Source organism: Catharus ustulatus, chromosome 8, assembly GCF_009819885.2.
Source record: "Catharus ustulatus isolate bCatUst1 chromosome 8, bCatUst1.pri.v2, whole genome shotgun sequence".
Classification (NCBI taxonomy): Eukaryota; Metazoa; Chordata; class Aves; order Passeriformes; family Turdidae; genus Catharus; species Catharus ustulatus.
The window spans coordinates 13,005,100-13,026,714 of NC_046228.1; the positions used below are offsets into that span (position 1 = coordinate 13,005,100).

Sequence of the window (21,615 nt, forward strand, 5' to 3'; positions counted from 1 at the left end):
AGTCCTGGCTCTCGGAGCAGATGCAGGAGCAGAGCATCCCTTTCCTCCCCGGACAGAGTGCCAGGCCCCAGCTGAAACAGAAACAATAGCTTCAAGCTGCCAGGGGCAGTGGTGGGGGAGAGGGGGGCAAGGCATTCTGTTTCATGCTTTATTCACACTGCGGGCTTTTATAAAGGCAGCATAAATCATGCAGAGCAGCCATGGGCTCCACAGACAGCATCGTTCAGGCTCTCAGACACATTGATCTGCATGTTGGAAACTGAGCATGTCCCCTTTGCCCTAACCAGGCCTGCCAGGTGAGGCTGCCGAGATGCTGCACTGCATATCATCTCTCCTACACCTTTGCGAAGCGCTGCCTGCCTCCCGTGTGCTAACCCATTTTCCCCCCAGTATTTTGTGCTCCAGCATTGTTATGGTAAGGTTTGCACAGCGCAATGTGTTTTTCCCTCCAGTTGATTTTCTCTGATTAGCCCATTTTTCCTCTTGTCCTCATTCTGTTTTTTCCCGCAGTATGCGAACGCCGTTTGCTGAGAAACTGTGTCAGCCTTCCTCTAATTAAGAGTCTGGCAGGAGCCAGCGCAACAGTAATTTTGGAGATGACGCTTCCAGTTTGGAGATGACAGTGAGCTGAGGTGCTGCGGCAGGGGCTCGTGCTGGGGATGCAGGAATGTTCTCCGGCTGAGCAGGACAGGGGGACCCACGAGGAGCCTGGTGCAGGAGCAGTGAGTACCCTGGGTGCATCTCAGCTTGGGTGTTTAAATTGTGTCCTCTTGAGAAGCGGCTGCAGGAATGGTTAAATCTGTGGTTATGTCACAGGTTTAGCCGTTTGTGAGGGAGTCGGCGTGTGTGTGTAAAGGACAGGAATAAATTGCAGTGGCCCTAAGTCGGCTGCATCACTCTGAAATAGTTATAATGTTGGAAAGTAAGATGGAGAGCTCAACAATCAAATGGCCTGAAAAAGGGCAAATAAGGAGAAGCCATTCAATGGCGCTCTGCAATATGACTTCAGACTCTACAGTTCTTTTATTAGCAGGAAAGCTCAAAGCAAACAAAAGGAGACAGGAGCTGGGGATCTGCTTGCCTCAGGATGTTGTGGATGCTAAAAGATTAGAGGTTCAAAGAGCATTTTATGGCAGAAAAATGCAGCGGGGGTCTGTGAAATGAAAGCGGTTCTCCCTGGCTGAGAAAGCTTCAGGCTGCTGATCCCTGGAGGGTGGAGCATGTGCTGGGGAGATATCCCAGATGTCAGTGCTGTTCCTTCACCCCCTGCACGGTGCTAGGATTTGGTCCAGTGTGGTGTAACAGCCTGTATGTCTTATGTGAACTGTTGAGGGATTTCATGTCGTCTCACAGTTTCCAAACTGTCCATCGTGTCCAGCATTGTCTCTCCATCCACTCCTGAGACAGAAGTTGCTGTCAAAGGTGGTGCCAGCCCTTGCTCTGAAGGAGGTAAATGGGATCAAATGTTTAATTTGGCTGAAGAAAACTCAGTGACATTTTTTGATCTTTCTAATGACCCTGTGAGTGAGACTAGGAAAACGAGTTGTGTGGTTCAGGAGCTCCAGCAGAACACAGCCAACCACATGCCAGAGTTGACCTCCTTCCTCTCCCCTCCCACCCCATCCATAGATGTTTGCAGCTAGGGAGAAGTACAAATGAGAGCAGACAAGATTTTTTTTTTAATCCTTCCTATGCGGTACCTCTAGAGCACAATTCAGCATTTTCCCTCTGTTCTTGCTGTGTCAGATTTGCCTCTTGGGGGCAACCTCACCCCGCTCCGGCTGAGACCAAAGGGAGTTCAAGTGCTTGAGGGGCGATGACTCACTGCGCATCTCTCTCTGCCTTTGCGTTATCTGATCATTTTTAGCAATCGAGGTCATAATTTGCTGAAAGGATTTTAGGATTTAAGCTGTCGAGGCTGACTGTTGGTGGCTTTTCAGAAATGATGCGATTGGCTCTTGAAGGTCCCTTTCCAGGCTTGGAGTCCTTCAAAGTTTTTTTCTGTCTTGGTGCCCTTCAGAAAGAGGAGGGTAGCATGGAAGGACATGTGTTTTGTGGTTCTGGTTTAATGAGCAGAGCATAAATTTCTGCGAGGAAGATTTACAGTGTTCTCCCGGCTCTTTTGCCTGGGTTGGCTTGGACTGTCACTAAGCCTATCAGATAGTGCTGCAGACACTGTGACTTGTCAGGGAAGAGAACAAAATTACTGCTCTAGCTCCATTTCAGCCCTGAGTCCCCGAGCAGGCATCTAGTACAAACCTCGTCCACAAAAACCCATTTGCATTTATTTAAAGGGCGTTGAGGTATATGATGGAATAAAGGAAGTATTATTCATGCTTCGTGCTGTGGTTCCTAATGGTACTTTACAGGCTGATATGACCTACAAAGCTTGTTGTTTTGTGCCTGCAGTGCTCTGATGTTCTTCCTACCCTGAGGGTCAGAAATGACAAGAATAAATGATCATGACGAGCGTCTTACAAATCCGTGCTCCCTGTCCTTGGAAGTGTCCTTGCCAGGGCACAGCTCAGTGACCTTGCTGGCACAGGCAGCAGGGAAGCAGCATGCTTGTCCTGCCCATGGGACTGTGAGATGTGAGGACAAATTCATTTATCCATATTCGTGTTTCACCTTCTCCCCAAAGCACAGGGATGCAGCTTGGGCTGGGCAGGAGCCTTGGCCCAAGCTGAACGCATGCAGGGCCCCTCCTCTGGAAAATACTAGAGAGAAAGCTGGAGCAAGTGAGGTTAACCATGGAGCCCAAAGCATAGGGACTACTCCTAAAGGGGGTGCAGGGCCCTGCAGCCTGTGTCTGTCCAGTGAAGGACTGAGTCAGCCCTGCTGGGGCAGCAGCTCCTGGCTCCAGCCAGCCTGGGCACTTGGGCAGCAGCAGCCACGCAGCTCATTAACCCAGCCCTCCAGCACTCGCTGTGCTGGCCTTGACACTGTCCTTCTTAATAGCTCTTCATCCTTCCCTTTTTTTTTTTTTTTTTCTCTTCTTTTAATAAAGGTAAATTAGCTGTATGGATATGCAGGAACATGAATCAAAGGAATTCGGCTGACTCTCGAATGAACTGTTCATACAGAGATGTGCTAAAACACCAGGACATGATGGATGCAGCCCGCTCAGAAAACACCTAAGGACAAAAACTGCTTGTAAGGCATCTCACTGCAGCCTCCAAAAATCTGATTATGTAGGGGGAGGGAAAAAAAAATCAGGTTTTGGAATACATTAACTCAGTTGAACAGCACAGAGAGAAGGTACCAGTAAGAAGCAAATCAATTCCTGAAGGCTGCTGGGAAATTTCACTCAATTGGAGCTTCAGAGTAAGGCTGGCTGCACTTAGAAGAGTTATGTTTCACCTGAAATATTTAACACTGGGCATTTGAAATGCTCTGTGTGCCCAAAGAGCCCACCAAAAATATGCTTACAAGGAGATTTTAAAGGAGCCCTGGGCTGATGGGTGAACCCAGATTTCGTGCTGCAGGGTTTTGAGCGGGGGTTTGGTATTTTTGTTTGTTTGTTTTTAAAGAAAAACATGGACAGGATAAGTCCCTGGCCTCCATCACAGGGAAGCAAAAATTACCATGTAATGAATGCTGGTCTGCTTTTGGGACACGTGCTGACAGATCTGTTGTTAGGAGGGAGACGTTTCCATAGCAAAACCATCATCCTAAATGGCACTGTAATGCAGCAGAGATGCTGTGGTGGCCCCGGGGACCATCTTCCCGGACCATTCTGAGCATCCTTCCAGGGAATATGGGAGACTGATAGCAGGGGGGATCAGAGCAGCTCATGGTGATGCTCCCCACAGCACCAGGGCTCTGCTGGCAAGGCTGTCAGCTCAGCATTTTTCAGTCCTTTCTGACTTTAACAGAAAACTAAACAAAAAGCAAGCTTGAAATAGCTCATTTTGTCTCCACAGACAAATAACTTGCTTTGAGCATCATTGTCAGTCAAGCTAAATTGCTTTTAGATGTTTTTAATGACTGGGTAAGGTTTTTCAGCTGTTCATTCTGCAGCACCCTGCTGAGGGACAGTCCATCTGTAAAGACCAAGGACTCCAATATTGTGGTTGCTCTTCCTGACATTCATTTGGCTTTATTATTTGATACGTGATTCCCTGTGGCAGAGATGTTTTCAGCTAAATTTACAGCTACAAGCTCTTTTCTTTGCGTAAAGGGGATCTGTTTCCAAAGGGGCTGGAAGGCTGGCTATGCATGTACCAGTAGAAGGTCAGGGATGTAGAGGAGAAACTCTGGGAGATTGAAGGTGACAGTCCAAATCCTGTCTGCACTGAAGGTGACATTAGCATTGGGCTGGAGGGATTTTAACCCATCATTTGTTACCTCTACCTTTCGCTTTACTTGTAATGCATGGCACGGAGATCTGTGACTTGCACAATGATCCCACTGGGGACGTGGTTTGTGACATCAGCCATGCAGGTCTCTCAAATCCCTCTTTGCAAGGCAGGCACAGCTTTTGCATTTGTTTCTAAAGGCAGCTTCTAAGCCACTCGCCTTCATCATCTCTGGGTTTTGCAGTGCTTCTGGGAGACTGTATTTTTAAATCCTAGCTCATAAATTTTGGAAGCTACTTTCCTTTCCCACCCCCTCGCCCCTATCAAAGTGTCAGAGCTGAAGAAAAACTGTGAGAATGATGGATGTGCCCAGCTCTGCTTGCCAGTGCTCTGCTGTGGGGGGATATTTACTGCACTGCTGGGGTTGTTTCTTCTTTGGTGGCAGAGACAGTGTAGGGATTTGGTGCCTGGGAAGGAGGGGTGGTAGGATGCCCACAGATCACATCCAAGCATTTGCATGGAGGAGGCAGGGCTGGGAGAGAGCTTGCTTAGACACAGTGACAGAGACAGCAAAAAGGTGAAGCCATGGGGACTCGGATCCTGTCAGGTGGCCTTGCCCAGAGGGTGGATGCTGGGGGCCATAACACCTTCCTAGATTTAGCTCTGGGGGGTGCAGGTTAGCTCACCCAAAAGGGCAGCTTTTAATAGCCACCAGTCTTATCCCATCCCTCACGCAACCCCAAGTATTTGCTACTGCTCTAGGCAGTGTGGGGCAGGGACCTGACTGCCATGCAGAGGAGAGCATAGGGGTCTGTGCCCCACTGCAGAAACAGAGAGACACCCCTGTGCTCCCTGGCCAGGCTGGAACCTGCCTGCTTTTCCTGGGAGAGCTGGGATGATGGGCAGAGGGGTGTCAACATCCAGCCCAGCAAGTCACTTCTCCGGGAGCCATGCCTCTGTCTCTTCCCTGCCTGCAGCCACCTTTGTGCTGCTCCCGCCCCGGATCTGGGACAAGACCTCACAATGAGCTTCAAAACTCCATTTTCTAATGGAACTCCCAGTGCCTTCTGCCGTTTCCCCCCCATGCTGCTGGAGCATCCCAGAGCAGCTCTGCCTGGTTGAAAGGCAGGTCAGGACCCTGCCCTCCCGCAGTCTCACCAGCCCTTCCCTGCGGGCACGCTGCCGACAGATCCCGAGCCAGGGAGATGCTTTCCGCTGGCTTAGAGTGGTTTGCAGACTAGCAAACCAAACCTGCCAGCTCCCTGTGTGAGCGCCTGTCCTCCGTGAACTCCCGTGCGTCTCTTGCAGCCGGGCTTGTGGGAACGGATCGGAGGCTTCTGTGACTCAGCTGCTTCTCCCTTGAGAAAATCTGCCCTGGCACGGTGCTTGGCTCTGCGGCTGGGGCTGCCGGCACCTGGCAGCCTTCATCAACAAACGGCCTTGGGCAGAACATCCCAATTTCCACTGGCAAGCAGTTATGGGAGGAGAAATGCGGCATGTGATCTTGCAGGAAGTCGAGGCAGCAACTCTGTGTTATACTGAGCTGGGGGGAAAAGTCCCATCCTTCCCTGAAGCTGAGCCTTGGGCTGGAGGGGCTGCAGCACAGGCTGGCTATTCTGGTCTGCCCCTGCCTTTTTCCATCTCCTTATAACTTTCTCAGACAAATTCTTCTGCAATTGTAATTTTCCCCGCTGGCTCTCAGCCTGAAGAAACAGTGATTCGGAAAGTTTGCTCAATGACTTGAAGGGAAGAGGCTCCCAAGCCTTTCATGCTCTGTGCCCACTGGAATATTTTTTTTTCCCGAGGCTAATCTGTGGAGCATCACGCTTGGCTTGACGAGTCCATGACGCTCTCAAGAAACAAAGCCAAGCCTGGTGAGTGTGTACTCAGCTGCTGGGAAGCCCCAAGTGCTCCTGTCAGAGTCCAGGCAACACCATGGGGTCTTTTCTGTTCCTCTGCTTCACACAGCTCTGCCGGCCTGGAATCCAGGCGGGCTGCTCCTGCGGAGGACAAAGGGCACTGATGAGGTGGTGGGTGCTGGAGCAGTGAGACTCTCTCTGGTGTGGGGCTGGTGTGCTCCCCACTGGGCTTTTTTTCCATGGAGGCAGGTAAAGCAGCAGTGCAGGTCCCGCAGCATAACTGAGAGATGGAGGGGCCTGGAGAAAGGTTATTTTGCTTGTTGCTTTCTCACGTCAAAAGGGGAAAGTACCCGTTTTTCCGCTGGTGGTTTTGACTTTATAACAAGCCTCTCGCTGCGGTGTGGGCTGGCATGGCCTTATCCTGAGTTTCACAACTCCTTTGTGGGTTTCATAAAGCCCCAGCGGCTGGAGCACCGTGATTTTGTAACTCCTAGCTGGCTTTTAAACCAGACTGGAGAGCAGCTTGAAATGGTTGGATGGCTGCTGCCTCTCAGACCACAGAGGCTGGCAAACCAAATCCCAGATCTGAAGTTTTATCTCACTTTTCTTACCTGGGGCAAGGGAAAGACAGGTTGCAGGTACTGCTGAGCAGAAGCCAGGCCTGCCTTAGGAAGCAGTTTCCTACTGAAGGCTGGGGATCCTGGTCAACCCCATGGGTTTGATAGGCACTAATTCCTTGTTAGTGCTGCAATCCCGAAACAGAGCCCTTTGTGACATGCTGCTCCCATGGTGTGCCAGTGTATTTTTAATTTAATCCTGCCTGCTATTTGATCCTGCTAGGTTGTTTGAATTTACACCTCTGTGATCCATAATGAAATCCTCTGTCTGCCCAAACCTGGTTCCCAGTAGTGGGAGAGGGGACATACAGCAGTGGGGAGTGTGGGATCTTCCGACAGTAACCCTGGACACCCGTGTGTGGGACATCCACTGACAGCTGTGCAGGAAAAGCCTGAGAGGGGACAAGAGGACTAGAGACTGTGGGCTGGCATGTTTTGAGACTGCAAGCAGGGTGAGGGTCCCTCAGGGCTGAGGACAACAATTGATGCTGAGCTACAACCAAGCCAGACAATGTTTCATCCCCAGCGGACCTTGAGGCAGAGCAGTGTCATGCGTTAAGCACCTTGAATCATGTTGCTGTGTGCTCTGAGGGGGTCTGCACGTCCCTCCAGGAAGGCTGCAGGCTGGTGGTGCCTGGGGAAGTGCCTCTGGCAAGGAGCACCTGGCAGTGCTGCCATCCCAGGCACTGAGCTGCAACCTGAGTGCGTGCAGGTCGCCGTCTCCCAGGCTCGGGGTGAGCGCACCATGTGTGCTGGGAGAGCTGATCCGCGCTAATCCCATCAATATTTCACGGTGTTGTGGCCCTGTTATAATTCCTCGCATCATTTGGGATGCCGGCTTGGATGGGGTGTGGTGCCAAGTGAAACATGAGAGCTGCCATGGCTCTGCCCTGGCTCCCTGGGCATCTGAGGGGTGAAAGGGGCTGTCTGTGAGCTTTTCTACTCACCACTATTGTGCAGCAGAAACGGGTGAACCCAAAAATCTGGCTGTTGGCATCTGCCTGGTTTTGCCATGTGCTGGAGCGGTGGGGCTGTGCTGTGCCGGGCAGCTGGCCCATGTACAGATGGGGCTGTGACCTGGCAGAGCCTGCTCTGAACGGTCCTCTCTCTGTGGGGCACAGTATTTCAGGAGCAACAAGAAGAAATTAAACAGTCACCAATCTCTGGGCTGGTAATGAGGGCACAAAAGCATTTCCTTTTCCTAAAGGCTGTTTGGAGTAACAGGGAAAGAGCATTACAGATAAAATCTGGCATGGTTTTGGGGAGGGGGGTTTCCCAAGACACCACGTGTGACTCAAAGGGTCCCCTGCTTTCGGCTGGCCCTGGGCTGGGATAGGAATTGTAGGGCTGTAAATCCTGTGAGGAGCAGATGATGGAGCTGGGGTTGTTTCACCTGGAGAAAAGGATATTCTGGAGAAACTGTGTCACTCTACAGTTGCCCGAAGGGAGGTTGCAGCAAGGTGAGGGTCAGTCTCTTCTCCCAAGTAACAAGTGACAGGACAAGAGGAAATGGCCTCAAGCTGCACTGGCAGAGGTTCGAGTTGGACATCATGAAGAATTTATTCTCTCTAAGTGTTGTTAAGTATTGGAATGGACTGCCAGGGAAGCGGTGGGGTCACCCCTGAAGATGTTCAGGAATTGACCGGACATGGCACTTAGTGCTGTGGTTTTGTTTGCCAGGTTGTTTGGTCAAAGGTTGGACTCAGTGATCTTGGAGATCACTTCCAGCCTTAATGATACCGTGGTTCTAGAACTGCCCCAATATGAAATTCCCCTTCCAGCACCTTCCCAGCTCTGGGCTAGGGTTGAAGCAGGAGCCAGATCTCTGTGCTTGGCAGAGCTAATCCATGGATATGAGGGATGCAAGTACAGGAGAGGGTTGGGTCTGTTTGGGCTCCTGCTGCCTGGAACCTGCTCTGACTCTTGGGAAAACCATGCAAAGAAGAGGAAGGCCCTGGTCTTCAACCTCGTGGGAGCCCTAAATTCCTCCAGTTAATCTCATGGGGGCAGCAGAGCAGGCAAAGCTCTGAAAATAGATCTGTTTCCAGCTGCCAATGACTCGTGTTAATTAATTAAAGCCTCACAAGCTCGGGCCTGTAAAAGCGCAGTGCTGGTCGCGCCAGGTTCGGCTTGCTCTGCACTCATGCACTAATTATCCTACTGCAAGGCCAGCAGCTAACGAAGCTCCAATTTGTGCTGGGTTCGGCTTCCAGCCACGTGGGAGGCAGGGAGTGCTGTTGCAGGATGGGATGGGCACAGTGCCCTGGATGAGGGGGAGTTTTAGGCAGCTCTGTCCCAGCCCTGGCACCCCCTTCCTCAGTGCTCAAGGACCAGCTCTCTCCCCCTAAGTGGCCCCACAGGCTCCAGCTGTGCCTGTGCTAAGGTAGGGAATGGGGTTTGGAGAGGATGTGAAGGACCAGCTGCCTTTCAGCACCTGAACACCCCACAGGTAAGACAGGCTGGCCAAGAACGTCCCTGCCTGGCTCCCAGTGCGTGGGCCTCCCACTTCCGCAGGGTGGGCAGAGGGGCGAGGCAAAGCGAGGCGTGGAGGAGACGCTGGGGTTTTGCCCAAGGACAGGAGGAAATGGTAATTAGCCTCTGGAGCACACAGGAGGCGAGGGTGGGAAGGCAGGGAGCGCTCGAGGAGGTGGGTAGTGTCTTGTCTGAGAGTGGGGACAAGGAATGGGTCTTGGGATATCATGCTGGGAGAGCGGGTGGTGGCTGCTTGGGGAGTGTGTGCAAGGGTGACAGAGCCACCTGTCCTCAAGAGCACTCAGATGAGTCCCTCCTCAGCTGAGACCCATTGGTGGGTGAGGACTGGGGGGATTCAAACCTCTGTTACCCTCACTCCCCCCTACAGTGTTTGTAGGAGGTAGGGTCCTGGAAGACAGAGGCCTTGAGAATGGCATGTTAGTCAGGTCCCCGCAGGAACGCCCTGGTCCTGCCACCCTTTCTGACCCCAAAGGTCCAGAAGGTGGTGGAATCTGAATTAGAGCTGACCCTCATCCCTAGACAATGCTCAGAAACTGTAGCACAACCTGCTCAACCCTATGGCCTGCTGTGGGTCTGGCTCCAGGTCTGCAAGGTGTGGGACTGGGGTGGAGTGGAGGGGATGAACTGGCATCCAGAGGTGACGGTGCTGGCACTGGGCACCACATGGCTTTGTAAGCATGGGCTGGCATCACCCGGCCACCCTGCTAGCTCCGAGAGAGCTGTAATCCAGCGTACACAGGTACAGCATTTCCCCACCTCCAGCTGATTTCCAACTGCCCTAGATCCAACCTGCTGATTACATGCAGTGTAGGCTCAGAGTTTTGCTTTCGGGAGGCCTGCTGCTGCTGCTGAGGGGTGAGGAGGGAGGAGTGGCCAGGTGCTGGAAGCTTATGAAAGGAAAGCAAACACAGGCCTGGACCTGGCAGCTCTTTCACATGGGGCGGAGCTGCAGAAGCCACCCAGGATAAAAAGGCTCCACACAGGGCCCCAGAGAAACCATTACCTGCCTGTGTTTCCAAACAACCTTCTGCCATGCATGAATGGTGAGACGTGCTGAGAGCAGAGAGAAGATGGGGCATGGTGCCTGACTCAGGGGTGCAGTGCAGGATGCTGGGGTGGCTGGGAAGCAAGAAACCTTAGTGAGCACCATGGCACTATGGGGAGCTGTGCTGTGCTGACACTGGTGGCTCTGACTGGGGGCTATGGCGTGATGGTTCTGGTAGCATGTGCTTGCCGTGCTGGCAGAGGAGGATGACGTTTATCCATGTTCAGTCACCTTTTTACATAGTCACAAGTCCACAGCACCAGCCCTTTGCCTCCCTGACTTTGCAAAGGGCATCCACACGGGCTTTTTGGGGCTGCATCACCCAAACCTTCCGTGCTGGGCGAGCCCCCAGCGTTGGGGGCCCACCGGGCAGTATCCCCTCCGTGCCTGCCGCGTCTCTGCCAGGGGACATGCTGCCACCTGCTTCCACGTACAGCAGGCACGGGCCGCCTTCCTCCGCTCCCCTCCTCCTCCTTCTCCTCGTCCTCCTCCTCCTGGGCCGGGCCTGCGTTGCCAGCAGAGGGCGATGCGGATGTCCGCGCTCGGTCCGGCACGGCGGGGCTGCGCACGCCGAGCTGCGCTGCCGAGCCGAGCCGTGCCGTGCCGAGCCGAACCGTACCCTGCCCTGCCTTTCCCTGCCGTGCCGCCCGCACCGCCCGCACCTGCTGCGCCACCGCACCAGGCAAGTACCGGGGACACGGGCAGCGCCAGCCGAGCCGAGCCGGGGCGGGTGCCGGTCCGCAGGCCAGGGCGGTGCTGGGTTCGGGCTTAGGCAGGAGCTGGGAAGCTGGGTCGTGCGGCTGGGTGCGGGTACTGCGCGCACACGGCTGGGGCTGGGTGCTCAGCCCACGGGCAGGATCTGGAGCGCTGCGTGCGGGTGTTGAATCGCTTGGTGGGTCCTGGAGTGCTGGCTTAGGGTCGGGTGTGGGTCTGCAGGCAGGGTTTGGGGTGCTGGATCCCAGCTGCTGAGTCCAGAGGCAGAATTAGGGGTGCTGGGTCCGGGTGGTGAATCCACAGGCAGGGTTGGGTTATTGGAGCTGAAGTGCCGGGACTTGGTCCGAGTCCACAAGCAGGATTTGGAATGTTGGTTCTGTCTGCTCGGGTGCTGGATCCGGGTGCTGAGTCCACAGGCAGGAGCTGGGGTGCTGGGTGTGGGTGCTGTTCGTAGGAAAGGTCCAGAGAAAGAGGAGCAGGGCTCTGACCTGCTATGGTTGAAATACAGGGAATAATCTTGGGGGAAACAAGAGGATGGAACCTTGGAAGCAGCGTGGAGAGGGGTTCAGGGTAGGTCTGATGCAGGTGAGGATTTGGGGATGATAAGCAGGAGAGGAGGTGGGATATACTGGATCTGGTGGCAGTGCAGGAGCTTTCTTTGGGGTCAGGTTTAGGGTGTGGGGTGAGGTGGATCTGGGTAAGAGTGAGGGGGAACATGCTGGGGGTGTGAGGGAACACGATGATAGGAGTTGTGGACAGACAAGGCACCAGCTCTGGGTAGGGAGGACTGGATACAACTCATTCCTTCCCCAGCAGGCTGGGGCGATCAGGGATCTGTAGGGATGAGAACTGCTGGGGGTGTTTGGGAAGGCTGAGCGTTACCTGGGGTCAGCTGGGATGAGGTACTAAACCGGTGGAGGTGGTGCAGTGCAATCCCTGCCCCCCTCTCCTTTCCTTTGGAAATGAGGGGGTGGTCATGGAATGTGGCTTGTCTGAGCCTTGACTCGTTGAAATTCATCTCTTCGGGATGCATTGCTGTGGGGGCTGCAGATGGCCCCTAGGCAAAACAGACCAGGCTGTCCTGGGGGCTTCTCTGCATCTTCGTGCCAATCCGGAGGTACCTGCAGCACTGGAATTTGGGGCTCTCTTTGCTCTCTCCGTCAGTGCCCAGGTGGGCCAGTGACTTGTGCCTGGGCACAAGAGCATGAAGTGGGAGAGGGATCCATGAAAAGGCTCTTTGAGTGCCAAAAAACCCAGTCTTCTAAGACAAAGAGGCTTCCCAAAATGGATGAGGAGTGCAGTTCTGCTCAGATGCAGGGAAATTATTAATAACAACAGCGGCATTTTTGGTGCTAGTTGGCCTGCCACTGCGGGCTCCGGCTGCTTTGCTTCCCTCTGCGGCAGGCGCTGGTTGGGGCCCCCCCACCTGAGCCCCGGACCTGGGCAGGGTGACCATGGCAGCCGCAGATGCTGCGTGTGTGCCCTGCAGGACACGTCTGTGCTTCATCTCGGTTTGGCCAGGCTTGCTCTGCCCAGAGGGATGAGGGGCAGGGAGCTGCCCCCAGCAGGAGAGATCCCTATCAGGACTTTGTTTTTGTGTTGCAACCTGAGGGGAAAAAAAAACCCAAATCCCAACCGCCCTTTCAGCTCCTGCAGATGAGGCTTTGTTCTCCCCCCTCCCTGCCTTTTCCAACATCTATTTGAACATTTCACCACTTTACCCACCAGGAATGCAGTGGAGCTGGGAGGTTTATTCAGCAAATCTGGCAGGTCATGTGCCGGGAAAAAGCATCCAGGTGTGCTTACCAAGACTGGTGAGGGGATCTCTCGAGCACCCCGTGCAGGAGGGCAGCGCTGGGTGCAGTGGAGACGTGGTGCCAGCCTCGCCTGGCCGCGTGTGGGGAATTTCCCTGCACTTGCCCGCCGGCTCTGCTTGGCATCTTGACGAGACTTGTTGGGAAGCAGCTCATGTGATGGGTGGTTTTGTGAGAGGGGGCCTGTCCTGGGGACCTGTTGCCTCTCAGAGGGGAGGAGTGATGCCCCCCAGACATTTTATATACCCTCTCTGACAGTGGTGCTGGCTGGGTTCCTGTTCAAAAGTCAGAGCTCCCTACCTGGCTGGTGCTTCAGGAGGAAATGCTGCCGTCTCCATTCCTCCCTGGCTGGCTGTGCCACCTGCTCCTCGTGATTTATGAGCGTGAGGGCTCTGCCATAGCAAGGTCATCATCAAATCCACCCCCTCGTTCCTCCTGGGGCCTGAGCTCTGCTGTTCAGGGATGAAGGAGGCTGAGGGTTTCAAGCACCAAGTAACTGACCTGTGTGGGGGCCGGGATGCAGCTTCGTCATTCAGGGTGTGCTCTGGGTTCTGCTTTTCTTGTTTCTTAAAAGATCCCTCCAGGTACAATCCCACCTCCGTTACCTGATGAAGGGCGACTGCCTGCTGCAAAGCCCAGCCCATGTAAATAATGTGGGGATCTGATTTTGGGGCAGCAAAGTTGGCGGTATGCAAACAACTGTGGGAAAGGCCAGATGTTACTGCTTTGTGCTGTGCAAGTTTTGAATGCAAAATGGAATATCAAAATTGGGTTTGACCCCAAATTGAAGCTTTTTTGGAGGGAAAGCAAAAGAAACAAGAAGATGTTGAAACTGGAGGCCATAAAACTGCTCCCGTCATCTGGTTTTGCTGGACTTTGGAAAAGAAAACAGTTTATCTTTGGAATAAATAAAAGGGAGAGGAACAGGCTCGCAGCAGAAAGCCCCATGTTCACTGCAGACAAGCTGGGTTGTGCTCCACCTCTTGTCCCTGCTTCCAAGGAGACCCCAGGTTGTGTGTGATTTCTGAGCCTGTTTCCCTTTGGGAAAGCCCCGCACCGTCCCGACGGTGAGAACCCCAGGCATTGCCAAGAAACATCTTTGAAACTCAAACCTGGCTTTGGAAAGTAACTGGAAGTCAAACCGGCTCTAAACAAACACCCAAGCTAATTTCGTGTCTTGCATTGTATGAGCCCAGTGAAATGAAACACAGTGAAGCCACAGGGACAGGCAAATGGATTCAGATGCTTTAAAAAGCTCTGAAATCTGCTGGCTTTGAGATGTCCTTTTACATTTAGGGTCGGGATTTTTTCTTGTTTTCTTTCTAATTGTTCCTGGGAATTTAATTTTACTATTATTTTGCTGCTTCTACTGAGGAGACAATGTGCTTCAGCCACAAAGCCTTTGAAGGCTGAATTGCAGATCACATCCAGTGCTGAGCCGCTCGCATGCAGACGCCCCCTTGCTGGGAGAATTTGCTGTGATGTGGAGGGCTGGCTGTCTGCTCGTTTGTCGAGCCCCTCTGCCGAGGGGCTCCCGGCCAGCGGTGAAGCTTGTCATGCTGCAGATGAAAAAAGGATGGAACATGTTGGGGGTTGGAGGTGGTGTTGGTAGCACCAAGCTTGCCCCCAGGGACCCCAGGGACCTGCATCCCGTATCCCAGGGCTCGATGGCTGCGCTCTGCCTCCCCCGTGTCCCGGGTTGGAGGCGTGCGGGTGAAGTCAGAGCGAGGCCACCAAGTCTCGGCACCATCCGGTTTCACTTCCCTGTTGTTGTACAGCTCTGCTGTGCTCTCAGGTGCTCCCAGGCTGTGGGGTCAGCTCAGGGCTGCTGCTGTGTTTCTGAAGGGGAGATATGTGCTGTGAGAGGGCTAAGAGCTATAGGGGTTCTGTCCTCACTGCTGTCCTGCAAGAACTAATGGCTTCCAGTGTGTGAGGAATTGTTCCTGTGAGGGGAGTTTTGCTGCTGTGCCTGGGGGTTCTGGGCTGGCTGTGCTCTCCCCTGGTGCTCTTAGTCCAACCACTGAGCAAGGGTTTGCCCTTCAGCCTCCCCTCCTTGCACCCTTCCAGGCCATCTTCTGGCAAGGCCTCTGGATCCAGGCAAAGAACTGCTTCAACTAACAGGCGGTGTTGATGAGTTTTCCATTAGGGTGGGCAGTGGAGGAGTGATCTGTTCTGCTGTCATGGGCACTGTGCTCTTGCTGCGTCTGCTTGTGTTGTGTCATGAGCAGCTGGACTAGAGCTGTCCCTGTGCCTGGCAGCCATGGCACAGGGCAGAGCAGCTTTCCTTGTTTTTTCAGTTGAACTTTTTTGGGTGGGTTTGGATGGGAATGGCTGGAGCGATCTCATGGGGACTTGGCACTGAGCTCTGTTGCTGCCTGGCAGCCCCTTTGAACCTCCTGCTCCACATCAGACCTGACCTGATGGAGGAGAGGAACGAGTTCTTGTGAGATTAGTAAAAAAAGGGAGCTTGGGAGAAACTAACACACCCTAATCCCTGCAGCTGTGCAGTGCAGGGGGTACACCATTTATCTCTGCCCCTTGTGGGGTGGGCAGCATTCCCCACAGGAATGCAGCAGGGGGATGGCCATAAAGGCATGGTGCTGGGGGGGCAAATCTGTCAGAAACTGGGCTGTTGTTAGTTTTATTGCTGACTGCTCAGCTTGTCTTTCCAGAGATGTTTGGCTCCCTCCATCACTGGTGCCCCTTGAGCTAGCCCACATCCCTGACTGTCTCTGTTTGCTCTCCCATCCATCACTTTGCTACTTCTCCTCCCTGCCGTGGCATTTCTGGGATCAGAGCTGGGTGCTCTCCTCTGCTGGATGTGCTGGGCTCTGCTGGTGGCTGCTGGGGACTGTGCTGTGGGAATTTGGGCCTGTTCCCATGGCGTGCAGGAGCCTCCCTGGCTCCATGGTGGCTGTGCCCTGCGTGGGGGCTTTGCCTTGGGAGCAGGGCAGGATACTCTGAGAAGAGCTGATGTTGCAGCTCTTCCTCCCCTTCTCTGTGCCTAAATCCCAAATTTGGGTAAAGGAGAAGTACATCTGCTTCCTGAATGGCGGAAGCTCTAGTGTGTGTCTGCTGAAGCACCTCAGGGTCAAGCATGGTTTTGTTTAAAGAAAGCAACTAAAATAAACCCAGGGAGGGGCTCCCAGGAGGTCACTGTGCTCCTTCTCTCCCTGACCCAGCACGAGTCCCCTCTTCCTGGAGGGCATTTGGCAAGTTTGCATTTTTTTTCTTGTGTTGTTGACAAAAATTCTGTCCGGTTGAGAAATATCTGTGAAGCAGCGCCAGCCCAGTCCCACGGGTCAAATCCTGCCCCTACAAATCTGTGCCGGGAACCGTGGCTTGTTTTGGGCTGGCCTTTGGGGGTCCTGCCACGGGGGACCCATGTCCTTGCAGGGCATTCCAGGCACGAGGCCAGAAGCAAATTCCTTGAACAAATGGATGGACAGATGGACACTATGGGCTTGGGTTGGATCTGATGCTTTATCATTTGCTGGTTGGGCTCTGCAGCAGAAGCAAAGTGCTGGAAGTTCGTCAAGGGCTGAATTAAAGTTGCCTGGCAACCTCCATCCCGGCTCCTCTTCCCACATCTCGCAAGATTTCCCACTCAAGGTCTGCCGCCTCCGGGGAAGGGGGGCCCAAAATGCACTGCGCTCGCATCCAGGCTGGGGCCAGGCTTGTCTCCCATCCCTGGATGGCTCCTTTCCCATAACTTATTGGCTGTTCCCACGCCTGGGAGCCGGGAGCTCTTCCCCACCTCATCCCCTGGGGCAGGTGCCTTTCCCCCAGCCCGCGCCAGGAACGGGTCGGGCTGTTTCAGCTGAACCCGGGGGCAGCTCGAGCGGGTCTCCTGGAGGGTAGAACAGTTCAGTGACAGTGGGAATGCGAGTAGCTGCAGGGGGATGTGCCAGGCTTGGCCCCAGTGAGTACGCTGGAATCAGCTGCATGGGGTTTGGAGTGCCCAGGCTGGGCTGCCATAAAAAAGCAAAGTGCAATTATTGTTTTCTGGTGCCGTCCCTGATGGGAATTTTGTTAGGGCTGTTTTGCAGCTCCATAACCCAGAGAAGACCCGCTGGAAATCCCTGTTTCCCACTGGGAAACTGGCAGTGCTTGCCTGTAGTAGTCTGTGATGCCAAGGCAAACAGCCCATGAGAGAGGAGGAATGTCCAGCAGCCACTCTGTGAGCCTGTTTAGGCTTTACTAGATCTTGGTGAGACAACTAAAGCTGTCTAAGGAGGGGTGAGATGGGGAAGTGTCTTATCCCACTCTCTAAATCTGTCCTGCCATCCAGAATGGATGCTGAGGGTAAGCTGGAGAAGTGCTGCTCCCACGCACCACTTCCATTCTTTCTCCTGAGTTCCTTTGAAATTAAAAAGCTGGCATAATTTTTAGATGTGTTGATGAGGAAATCTCCATGGGGGTGTCTGTAAGACCCCATCTGTGGTCTCCATGTTTGCCAACCCCACAGACAGGATCCCTTCACTGCAGCTTGCAAACAGCTTGTGCTCCCAGGTTTTGCTGCCTTGTGACTTTGAGGACCATGGGGCAGTGGGAAGGGGCTCCTGTGCCCACAGAATATCCTGTGTCCAGGAATGTTAAGGTCTGTGGCAGCTTTGGCTCATTTCTTCGGCCAGGTTGGTGAGAATGTGAAGTTCACTCATCAAAAGCTTTTTGCTCCTCCAGAGACGCTGGCCATGGGGATTTTAAGGAGGTGCCGACTGGGCCAGCCCGTTTGGGTGTGCTGTGCCGGCTGGCTGCCGGTGGGAGGCTGAGGCTGGCACAGTCATGCTCACACAGCTTCTGTCGTGACCCAGTAAACCCAGTCAGACCTGACCGGGGCTCGCTCGCTCCCCTGTGTGCTCACCCACGCCTGCACACCTCTGCCACCCCACTGCTCTTCTGTGCTCACCTAGGACCAGCAAACACATCCCACTTGTGAGAGACCATACCTGGGTCTGGCTCCATGCTGGGAGCTGTGGCTGAAGCCTGTAGGAGCACTGACAGCCAGTGGTAGGAGGGTGGGTTTTTGCCTCTGTGGATGTTACATGTTGTGAGTAGAGCAGCTGGTTCCTGGCCTTGCCCCTCTCTGTCAGCCCTGTGGATCCTGGGTCCTGCATCCACCATCCTGCTTCTCCAGTGTTGCCAGCCAGCATGGGAGCTGAGGCTGGACTATCAGGTCCTGTGTCAGCCCCCCGTGCTGGAAAGTAGGTGAAGTGCCAAGGGACTTGGAAGCTCACTCCTGGGGATGGGATGGGCTTTTCTGGGCAGTTTTTCTCTTAAACTCCTAGTTTCATTGGAGCTGCTGCTGCCTTTCAGCCTCTTCCTCTCCCCTTTTTGTTTCCCTCCCCCAGAGAATACTGTGGAATCTTCATTCCCAGCTTTTTTCCATTTCTTGTTGAAGCGCTGGACTTGTGTAATCCATCTACCCTCAACCCTAGTGGTGGGTCCCACAGATCAAGATCTCCTCTGCTTCCTACATGAGCCCTCAACTTCACCCTGAGCTTGGAACTTGCACCTTGACAAGGGGGAAGTGATGGGTTTGAAAGTGTTTGGTGTGGCTGCGGACCAGGGTATTGACCTGATGGGAGCCAAGGATTGTTTCAGTTCCTTCTTGCTTTTCTCCCCAACTAGGTATGAAAAATAAAAACTAGAAAATGAAAAAAAAAATAAGGAAGCTTGGAACAGCCCTTTGAGTAAAATATTAACTGGGCTCTTACAGTGTAACTGATTAAGTGTTCTGTAGGACAAAGTTACATCTGATTTCTGGTAAAGGAGCCTTTGGAAATGGGTGTAGCTGCTTCCCAGGAAAAAGCAGAAGAGCCCACCCCTGACACCATGGGAGGCTGCTCCCCACTGCCCAGCCAGGAACCCTGCACAACCTCCTCTCAAGTTAGATTTATTTTTGTTTACCCCTGTACTGGCTCTGTGCGGATGATGGCTCGATGTTAGCGGGGGCTGGCTCGCAGCACTGCGCCAGCCCTGGGATAAACACCATCCCTGCCGCCCTGCCCGGCCACACTCCCAGATCAGCTCCGGTCCTGGACACGTCAGGAGCCAAGCCTCAGGCAAAGTTCAGGGCTTGTTTGTGCAGGGGAGATAAGGTGAGGACGCCCAGCAGCATGCAGGGCTGTTACTCATTTATGAGAGATCATTGTTTGCCTTGTCGTAAGGAGGTTTCTCCTCTGCTCTGCTTTCCCATCCCAGGTGCAGCAGCTCTGGTGGCTTGTGCGTGATTCCAGACTGGTGTCCCCGTGTGGAGGCTTGGGGAAGGGTCTCCCTGTAACTTCCAGAGTGGCCCTGCTCCCACTGGCAGGATGGGGAGCTGTCAGCATAGGGCTGGCTGGGGTGCTTTGGTGCTCCAGGTGTGACCCCACTGCTTGCTTTGCCCAAAGCTTGGTGGGTTTGGCTTGTGTTAGACATGGGGCACCAAAGCAAATTCCTTCTTCTTGGTGTCTATCTGCACTCACCTGCCTTGCATTGCTGTGCTATCATTCATGGGCAGACCTCTGTCTGTACGGGGCTTGTCCTGGAAACAGGAGTTACATGGAGTGAGCTTGCTCTGGGATCTGCTCCCCAAGGAGCTCAGCCCTGCATGCAGCACCCTGCCTGCACCCAGGGTTGGATGCTCTTGGGTGCTCTGTGCTGGTCTGGGGGACAGTGAGGCAGCAGGAAGAAACATTTCCCATCTGCCTCATTCCCAGAATGCTCTAGGGTAGCAGCCAGTGCAGGTGTGAGGTTTGTGTCTGAAACCCCTCGAAGGAACCAGCAGTTCAATGCAAGCTCCAGAACTGTGGCTGAATTCACAGCCAGCCCCTCACTTCTCCTTTTCAGTCCCAAAGCCCTTTACACTTTGGTTTTACCTTCCCTCTTCCTGGGACTCTGCAAAGTATTTGCTTCAGGGAAATTGTCTGCAGTAAGCGTGTTTGAGCAGCTTCTCTACAGGGTCAGGTATTTGCTTTTTTTATATATATGTGGATGTATACATATATATTTATAAACCTCTAAGCAAATACATAGGTTCTGGTTACTTACAGGCAGCTGTCTGGCTTAGAGATATCCAGTCATCTTTTTCCTCCTTAATTCCTGCAATATAAGCTAGTGGCTTTGCTCAGTGCAGCTAGGAGAGGTGGGGTTATTTGTGAGGGTTCGAATGCATGAAAGTGAGAGCCAAAGTATATGCGGAGCTTCAAGGCAGCTTGGGATGAAAGAGAAACTGAAATCTCGTGGAAAAACACGGGGGGGGAAAAATTGTTCCTGCTTGAAAAGACTTGCTAAAGATTCCAAGCAGTTCTTGTATGGATTTTCCTTCACCTTATGTCCCTGCATGCCTGAAGCATCCTTCCCAATGCCTCAGTCCTCTGGAGTCTCATCGTTTCAGGGAGGGCAAAACTGGGGCCAAGTACCTTGCACAGCAGGACATAGTCAACTGGGCTTTTGAGAAGGAGAGGAATTGGGCTCCCCAGGACTCTCACTGTTGCCATTCCTGCTGCAGCCACTCTGGGGAGTGGGTCTTGGGGTACCCCAGTGTGCCAAGAGACCTAAGAGAGGCTTGGCTCTGAGCCCCTTTCTCTGCTTTTGAGGGGAAAATGTGTCTGCTTTTAGGGTGTGAAATGCAATGGGGGATCAGCTGGCTCTGCTGAAACATATCCTTCAGTCAGGGCAATCTGCAGGAGCAGAAGGCTGGGAATGAATGAGGGATGAACCCAGAGAAGACCTGGAGGAAATTGTACTTCCAAGTGCTCAGCAAACAACTCCCTTCTGTGACAGAATGGTTGCTGACCCAGGGGGATGCTGCAGAGGGTCAATGTGCTCAAACTCCCCTCCATGCTCCGTGCTGGCTGTAGGTTCCATGCCTTGTGCTATGCCTTAGTTTCCCCTTTAGCAAATGAGGGTTTGTTTTTCCCTCAAGCCATCCCTGGTCTGAGGCCATGCTGGGTCAAGCATCCGTGCGTGTATGCAGCTGGCTCCTTCCCAAGCCTGCTTGCTTGTGATGTGCTGGGACAGCAGGAGTGTCTGACCCAGTGCTCTGTGTTTCAGGAGGGTTTGGTGGCCAGCCCTGTCCCAGAGAGCTGGAGAGCCTGTGCAGAGGATTGGCTGCGCCGGCCTGGCGGCAGCAGCTGAGGCAGCTGCCCTTGCCGAGAGAGCAGGAAGATGAGCGGAGGTCCAGCACATCTCCTGACAACTCTCTTCATGGCAGCAGCAGCCCTGGGCTACCCATCACGGCGCTCTGCCACCGACCTGGATGCCACCCCCAGGACGACAGTCACCTTTGATGGTAAGGGGGTGCGGGTCCTGGTGGTGGCGGTGAGGTTTGGGATTTTGCTGGCACCAGCCTTGGTGCATTGTGACTGCATCTATCTTTGCCAACCCCCTGGAGCAGGGAGGCTGGCTACATGGGGGCCTCTGATCCCCTGGGCTCCAGAAATCCAGGGCTGCCTGGTACTGGGTGCCCCAAAGAAGCAAGCATGGCAAAATCATCTACCCAAAAGCCAGAGGGAGATAAGGATGTACAGGGAGCCAGCCATGACCAACCCCTGGCCCTGTCCAGCAGCCCTTGGAGAATGTCCTGAGCTGGGCATCGCACCTGGGCTGAGATCTCATGGCCCAAATAGTTAGTAGGAAAGTTTCTTCCATGTTTTTTTCTAATTGCCACTGGGCTCTTGACCTGCAGTCTCTGTGGTGTCAGTGAGCCCAGAAGTGTCATTGTCCCTTGGGGATCCACATGGCATCACTGACCTCATTAGTGAGGCTCAACTCAGCAATCGATGGTGGGAA

The 21,615-nt window shown here is 53.6% G+C and overlaps 1 protein-coding gene across 2 annotated transcripts in view; it reads left to right on the top strand.

Annotated features, from left to right (window-relative positions):
• Positions 1 to 289: 289 nt before the first annotated feature.
• SEMA4G (semaphorin 4G) overlaps positions 290 to 21,615 on the top strand; it is a 29,293-nt gene continuing 7,967 nt past the window's right edge. Inside the window, exons 1-3 of one of the 2 annotated variants that reach the window (XM_033066357.2) lie at positions 290 to 415; positions 511 to 722; positions 20,878 to 21,115. In XM_033066357.2, coding sequence (XP_032922248.1) covers positions 21,083 to 21,115 — 33 coding nt within the window. In that variant the 5' untranslated portion in view covers positions 290 to 415; positions 511 to 722; positions 20,878 to 21,082. The remainder of the gene's footprint in view (positions 416 to 510; positions 723 to 20,877; positions 21,116 to 21,615) is intronic. The other variant, XM_033066356.2, reaches the window with a different exon arrangement.